The 8,033-nt window shown below is 34.5% G+C and overlaps 1 protein-coding gene and 1 pseudogene across 2 annotated transcripts; both read right to left on the bottom strand.

The window, feature by feature from the left end:
* Positions 1-2,566: 2,566 nt before the first annotated feature.
* LOC132185750 (uncharacterized) lies at positions 2,567-3,182 on the bottom strand. 2 transcript variants are annotated; one of them, XM_059599523.1, is made up of 2 exons: positions 2,959-3,182; positions 2,567-2,868 (listed from the first exon to the last, which is right to left on the bottom strand). In XM_059599523.1, the coding sequence occupies exons 1-2, from the start codon at positions 3,174-3,176 to the stop codon at positions 2,736-2,738; spliced, it is 351 nt and encodes a 116-aa protein (XP_059455506.1). In that variant the 5' UTR covers positions 3,177-3,182; the 3' UTR covers positions 2,567-2,735. The 2 variants fall into 2 exon arrangements, with proteins under 2 accessions (XP_059455506.1, XP_059455507.1); XM_059599524.1 differs by having other exon boundaries at positions 2,567-2,862.
* Positions 3,183-5,292: 2,110 nt separating this feature from the next.
* Positions 5,293-8,033, bottom strand: part of LOC132185506 (senescence-associated carboxylesterase 101-like) — a 3,176-nt pseudogene continuing 435 nt past the window's right edge.

Raw genomic sequence — 8,033 nt, 5'->3', positions numbered from 1 at the left:
CTGTAGATTGCCAAATTTGGAACTTAACTCGCACATTGTCCCCGTTTAGCTCATTAAGTTTTGGAATGTGGTACTGGAGCCATAAATGGTCTGAGTCTGACAAATATAATTTTTTGACTTCAGAATGCCTTGACAATCCATTGATGATGTCAACCTCACAAAGAATAGGAAGGGGTATTTGAGGTTCATCATTTATTCCAATAACATCACCGAGAACCATACCTGTGATCTCCTCATCCAAACACGAAGCCTCGGTAATATCTATTTTACATATATCACTGCTTGAAGTTTGTATTTGATAACTGAATCAGTTTGGAATCTTATTTTCCGGAAATATAATATATAGTCTTCAAGATTCCCCTGTTGCACGGATATTATAAACTTTCAGCAATACAAATTACAAAAGCACAAATAAATACCTATGTCAGAGAAAGACAAATACCTTAATAGATAAAAACAATTTCCACTTCATTTTCCATATTCCCGAGCAGTTTATGGACACGTAAATACAAATTGCTATCCCTAGTTCGGACATAATTTTCCTGTAAATTGAGTCTGAAGAATTTTTTCCAATTTAGTCTATAAAAAATTATCATGTGTCATTTGAACATATGAGAAGCAGAACAATTAGTTATATTGATCTAATGTTTATACTAAGGGAATAATTAGTTATACTCCTCATATATGAAAATCCAATAATTCAGGAAATAATCAAATCAAAAAAATTAATACAAGTGGTTGAGTGAGTTAATTAAAATTTATTAACCTTTTTATCACGAATATTTTATGGAGTGATTTTAAGGACTTGAACCATGAGTTGGAAAATCATGAAATTGGGAAAGAGGAGAATTTTTTAATGAGACTTTCAAAAATTGAAGGTTGGAGAAGATATGGGGATAACATAGTGTTAATATCTATTTTTAATGTTTAAGGCTACAAATTGAATGCTATTATTATTATTTATTTATTTTTTTTACCAAGTTATCCCTTTTCCCTTATGAGTATATGACATTATTCAAATTCACGGCAGTACATTCATAGTCCACAGTAGTTGTAACTCAACTAAAAAATTAATTGGTTTCACACCAAATCTTGAATAAAAAGAATTTGTGAAAAAAATAAAAATAAAAAGTCAAGTACAAAGCACTTCGCCCAATTCTGGCAAAGTTATTCATATGCTTAAGCCAATATAAGTTGCAGGAAATAATAAGCTTAAAGAATTCGTAGAGAAAAAGTATTCGGTTAGAATGATGCATAGCTCATTAGTGAGCACCTTTCCATCTCTTTATGAAGTGCATGCTTTCTTGCTCTTGATTGATTAAGAAGGAAGATCCATCGGATAACTTATTTAGTTTTGTAGCCCCACTATCTTATGTCAATGTCTCTTAGCACTCGAGAATAGGAGTTGTTAAGAGTCCAAGTAGTAACAATCGTCAGGATGCAATACACACGACATATTTCTATTGCTTGTGTGCCCATCCAGATGGACTTGGCCGGGTCGGTCGATCTATAAGACTCATTAGAAATAAGCTTTTTGGGGCTAACTTTGGGCCCCAAATACCATTAGCCGAAAAATAAGAGTGGGCACTTCATTTCGCTCTCAAAGGGCTCCACATTCGACAATTGACAATCTTTGATTTATTACAGTGAGGGTAAAAAATTGGGAAATTGAAGTAACTATCACGCACAAGCAGTCAAAAAAAAGTACAAAACTTCAATCACTTCAAAAGTTTATCCACTGCAATTGGGCCACACAATGTAAGGTTATTATGTTGTAATCTGTTCTTCTCATTCATTATCCAAATAATGGCCCACTAGTTCCAACAGTTTTCATTGAAGAAGCCTTTGTCTTTATTGCAATATTTATCCTATGAATATGTGGGACTCGAAATACATACCCATGTCCGGTTAATCTTAATAAAATTTGCATATGAGAATATTCGGTTAGAATATAAATGAAACGAATAAATTTATTCATTTTTATCACTTAAATTTTTTAAATAAATGGTAATTTAACAATATAATAGAGCAGATGTCTTGAGTTTAAACTTTATTTCTGTCATTCATTTCTTATTTTAGTTAAAAAAAATGTTACAGATTCATCTTTTACTCATTTATTGCCCCCCTTCTCCCGCTTTTTTTTTTTTGTTGCAAATTTATCATTGAATATGTGAAACCTACATATAGTCACCCATATTCCATACTGAATTTGTTCATCTCTTATGGAAATGGACAAAAAATAGGTAAAAGATTATAAAAATTTGAAATTCTTAAATTTTAAAATCAAAGCCCTTTATTACATCTAACGGCCTAAACAAATACAAAGATTTATGTATTACCGAAAATCTCAAATTACTTGTAGAAACACACAAAATTCTACATTTATTTGAGCCGTTAAATTTTAAAATATGAGAATCACACATTTTAGAAAATTTAAAAACATCTGATCCAAAAGTTAAAAATTAAACTTCTATTTTAATTAAATATTGCAATAAAGAGTTTGAACTGAACTCGAATATAAAAAGAAATATTAAAATATAAATAAAAAAAATTAAACCTTCAAATTACAACATTATCACTCAACGCAAGACTTAAGGATTCACTTGACAAAAACAACTATCATTTGCTGTTAATAACTTGAACTAAACACAAGGAAATAAAGAAAAAATTGACACCCACGAAATCATTTGCATTTCCCATTCAAAATCACACAAATCTCAATAAAAAAAAAAAAATCAAGCTTCTGGTTCCCTGGAGAAAGAAAAAATGAGAAAGATACACAAAGGAGCAACTGCAAAAGCTGCAAGCTTTAGCAAGTCCTCAGTCTCCTTCGATATCACTCCAATCCTTGACCAGTCTCCACTGTACCTGAACATTGAAATCTTTCTTCATGAGAAACATAGATTCAAGTTTCTGATGAAAAAAATATCAAAGAAACAGACGAAAAAGCATACGTACCCAGCATCGATGAATCCCAGCCCAAGCAGGGCCACAACAGAGCGAGCAAGAATTGGGTTGGAGATTTTCAGTGGGAAAATGGTTTCTTGCTGGGTTCTGGAATTATCAGACAAATCTTTCTTCTTAGCCATTGAGATTCCAAATTTTCTGCCATTTCTCCTCACAAACGGATAAGAAGTCGGGCTGTTGAAGATAAAGCTCTTTCTTGTGACCAGCATTTCCTATCCTCTATTCCTCTGTTTAGGCTCGTTACTCTTTGACCAATCTCAAAAGTCATTCACCCAACAAGGGCAAAATTGTAATTTTGTCATTTTTAATGTTATATTTAGACAAAAATGCAAAAATCATTTCATATAAGCGTTTCTACTGTGAACATTCCAATACCTGTGAGCTCTTTTTTTTTTTTTTGGTACTGCAGGCTTGGGCTTGGCTTCCTTCACAGGCTTCCTTTCCTCCCCAGCTCCATCAGCTGATCAAATGGAGAGTTCATGGCTGCAAAGAACTTCTGTATGTCACCCACTGCAGAATACAACTTTGCCTCCAAATGTTCAAGCCACTGTTTGGAATTGGAAGATGGTGAAGCCATTATTTAGTAATGGGATCTGACTTCTGAGCAATAGCCAGTAAAAGCAAGAGATAATGGCGCTTGCTTGGGTGCTTCTCACTTCTGCTATTGAAATTCCTCTTCATAATCTTTACAAAGAACACTCCTATGTAGAAGCATTCCCACAATGAAACCACCTGGAATGAACTCCACACAATTCCAGCCAGCAGGGTAACATGATACTGCAGTGGAAGTGTATCCACATCACCCAAAAAGAATAATCCTACCAAAGTTTATAAAGAGAGGCTATGGAGGGTAGAACCACAAACATGACATCTGAAGTGGAAGTTGAATCATCTTACTTGCCTGCCAGATTACGCAAATTCTGCAATATGCCTATCCGGTCCTCTAGTATTGTTTCTTATTATATCTGATAAATTTATGGAACAAAAATCATAAATCAAAAAACTATAAAAGCATAGTAATTTCAAGGGGTGATAAAATTGGCTTTGGATCTCCCCCTGCCTTCAAACCAAAATTCACTTTCAATGCAGAAGTCTAAATAGGTGAAACATTTTATGTTTTTTTTTATATGTAAGGTGAAACACTAACATATTACTATAACCCAAGCTAGTGAACCTGTCCCAAATAGTTGACTGCTCTGCATAAATTCACTCATGGTCAAATTCTGAATATGTCCCGATCATCCGCGTACGGAACCCCATTTGTCAATTGTACCAAAAGATCCAAAAAAATGGAATGATCATCTCCAAACCATGAAGATTTTATCCATAATTAAGTGCCCAAATCAACAAGCCAATGCTGGAGCATCTGCAAACAGATCTCTGAAGCCACCACATTCAACACTGAACCCAAAACATTAACAAGCACTATATATGGGGTACTAGAGATAAAAAAAAGTACTGAAAACGGATAGAAGTTCTGAAATTTTTTGAAGTTGTAAAAGCGATGAAAGTTTAAGAGTATTAAGTGAAGTTTCTTCTAATTAAAAGCATGCAACTCTTTTCTTTTCTTAGTTATTTAAACGTTAATAACTAATTATAGAGAGTGGCTTAGTTTCCAAATTTAAATTTTAAAGATAATTATCTTTTCTAAAAGTTCAAATAAAATTAAGTTTAGTAAAATAAATTTTTTTAATGATAAAGTACTTACAATAGAAGTTCTTAATTTGAATTTCAGAATTTGTTCAAAATTATTAGTATCAAAGTGCTCTTTACTTTCTGATCAGAACACCAAAAAAAAAAAAAAAAAAAAATTACATTATTCAAAATCAAATAATTTAATTTTTCTTAACTTTTGTAATTGTGAAAATTATGGTTATCATAATTAATCTAACTCAACTTGAGGTATTAATTAATACTAATTTTAAATAGCTTGCAAAATAAGCGTAGACTATATATTTCTCAAAATTTCACGTTGGATTTGTAAACCATTTCTTCCAATAGAACTGATACTAAAAAGCAATTTAAAAATTATACCATACACTTCTAAAATCCTTGAATTTAATCTATTATTTTCTCGTATTCAAGATAAAGTTACAACCTTAAGGTATTAAGAAGAAAACTTCCACAATATATATATGTATAACACTACGTACTAAAATGACTAATTTCTCACATTTATGGTGGATCATATGTTTTCCTGGAAAATGCACTCATATCATATTACATCCCAAAATGCAAAAGAAAACGATATGAGAAAATTGAAAAAAAGAGAAAGAAATTGAAAAGATGTTGTCCTTTACAATTTATTGGCCGGGGAAAGAGTTCCTACAGGCAGCCAGGAGCATAGTGGCGGAACTGGCCATTTTGCATGAAGTGAGTGAATGGAGAAGTATAAGAAGTTCCCACGATGCCTTTTCGGATAATTTCCAAGTAGTCTTTCCACCATTTCATGAAGCTGCTCTGCTTGAAGAATATCTCAGGGGATACTGCATAATTCTTAAGCATACCCAATACATAGGCTTCAAACACAATCAGGCTCCGTTTATGTTTATCCATATCATTCGACGACTCTCCATTGCTCAGCAGCACATTGCATGAAATGCGAGCCTCCTCAACATATGCCCAAAAGCAAGAATCCTCAGTCAGGCCATCCGCCAGTTTTTGTTTCTTGGAATTATTTGGACGGCTTGCTGCAGGTTTCACATCTTCACTGAGCCATTTCTCCAATTGGGTGTAATGTTTAGACCTTCCTTTAGCCATGTAGTCTGTTTTGCCGTCACGGTAGTATTCAGCTATGTCCAGCGGTTCAATCAACCTTCGGTAGTTTGTTCCTGCATAGAGCCAGCGGGTGGTAAAGGAGGCGCCATTCCTCTGGGGCTTTTTCTCTGCTTCATCAACCATGTCTATCCAGTAACATGTGAGGGGTTTCTTGAACCCTTGTGCTTTAATGTCACTGCTATCTAATGCATTCTTGAACCTGTCATAGTATCCAATTTCCTCGTCCTCACAACACTTCTTGTACCATTCCAGTTGGGTCATGTATGCTTTCATCTCATTTAACACGTTGGAATCATAAACTTCCCTCCTCCTCATTAACCATTTCCTCTCCTGTCTCTCTGTGTTTCTAATCAGTGTGTTCATGTCAATATTGCTCTGCTGTTGTAGCTGCTGGTGCGCGCCATGATTTTTTAAAAATGAGTTGTGCTACTACAAATAATTAAGTAGATTTTTGGAAAACATCTCATATAATTAAATGATAGTGATTGTCATCTATGTATGTACCATAGCATGTGTGTGTTTATGTTTTGGCGCATTCGGTTTGCATGTAAATTGATGAAAATAAGCATCTTGTTCGGATAGCCAGAAGTAGCGTCCAGACAGAATTTTCAGAAAGTTTAACTTAAAGATCTAAGACTTGTCCGGATAGCCAGAAGCCGTGTCCGGACAGCATTTACAGAAAGTCTATTTTACTTGGCTTATCTGGACACTGAGCTTGGCTGTTCGGACATTAAGGGTTTACACATATGTAACTCTAGCTGTGTCTGGACACGTACTTATCCCTGTCTAGACATGGCCGCTTAATATGGTTGTGCAAATTTATATTTAAACGACTTTTATGCACATTATTATGTATGAATTCATAGAGCGAATATTGGGAGCTAAGAGAGAGATAGAGATATCGAACTGGAGTGTTTTGAATCTCTCTTTGAGTAAAGGTGAGAAATCTCATTCTTGTTTGATTAAACACTTGAAGCCAATCGGAATTCCAATGAAGGAGATCATGTAGAAGAATTGTGCTAAATGTTCTGGAAATGGCTACTGCGGTAGAAGTTGAGTGGGTCCCTTGTCTTATGCAAGGGAGTGTCAATTGCAAAGGTTTTGTAAGTGTGAACTTCTTGTAATCTTTAATCTTTTATAGTAGGGTGATTTTCTGGGTTTGGTTGCTCCGTAGAAGGTTTATATTTACAGAGTTCTCTAAATGGTTTCTTCTTCGTAACCAAATATTTGTGTTCTTTAATGTTCATTGCATATTTGTATTTGGTTGATTATTATCTGTTAGGTCAAATCTATTTCCAGCATAATATTTTGTGAAACACCTATACAATCAGAATATGTGTTAATTGGAGTCAATTAGGGTTTTTCAGCATGAGATATATATATAAGTCAAATAATGAGCAATTATATATGATCCAATTCCAAATGAAATTGAGATTGAGCTAGTACCTGCGGTCGTCCCAGTCCAATTGCTTCTAGTTGTGTAATAATGCCTGCCTGTAATGGTTGTGCAATCCATTCATCGACTTCTGTAGTACTATCCTTGCACATTACATTACCGTGGAGTTGTTCGACTATATTTTTGTACTCAAAGAACTCCAAATTAACTTGATTAGGATATTGATTTCCAGGACCCGTTGAGTAGGTTGCGAATGCCATCAACAACTTCAAAACAGATTCAGGGTTTTCAAGACAAGCGCAACCCAGTTCGGAACACAAGAGAAATGTGCCAAAAGGCTTGTGCTCCTTGGTTGGAGAAGCCAATTCAGGAGCACTTGGATTGGGGGGTGAAATTAAGACTCTTGGGACTGGATCTCGATCCAAAACCACATGCAAAAAGCTAGAGTTCCATGTTGAGTATTGTAATATGGCTTCTTGCAAGCCATCATCACCAATAAGGGGTGAACCAAAAGTGATGCAAAGTGGGCGTTTGGTGGTTGCTAAATTGATTTTGTCCAGCAGCCATAAACGTGAAGAGAGAGGCAACAGATCCTCCCAGAGAGTGTCCAGTGATAATTAATGGCTTCGTGGAAATCTGCATTAAGATATGAATCTTATAACTTTAACAACAGGCAGAGTGAAATTCTCAAAGTTCTCTTGATCGATACAATAAAAAACGGTCCATAACATATGAAAAGACCTTATTAATTTTTTTTTTTCATAAGCATACAAAGACCTGGGCGGTTGGACTCGTTTGGTAATGTTTTTTAGATGATGTTTTTTTTTTATGCCTTTTAATGTTTTATTGGTGAAAATAGTTTTTAGTGTTTTATTTGTTGAGTTGTTTGTTA

Source organism: Corylus avellana, chromosome ca6 (assembly GCF_901000735.1).
Source record: "Corylus avellana chromosome ca6, CavTom2PMs-1.0".
NCBI classification, from domain to species: Eukaryota; Viridiplantae; Streptophyta; class Magnoliopsida; order Fagales; family Betulaceae; genus Corylus; species Corylus avellana.
The sequence above is the reverse complement of the archived record's forward strand: the minus strand, read 5'-3'. Positions and strand labels throughout refer to the sequence as shown.

Excerpts from the sequence above, each read along its gene's own strand:
- LOC132185750 (XM_059599523.1), bottom strand. The coding sequence starts at position 3,176 with ATGCTGGTCACAAGAAAGAGCTTTATCTTCAACAGCCCGACTTCTTAT. Across the intron at positions 2,869-2,958 it reads CTGGGATTCATCGATGCTGG|GTACAGTGGAGACTGGTCAA; the intron begins GTACGTATGCTT and ends TTCAATGTTCAG.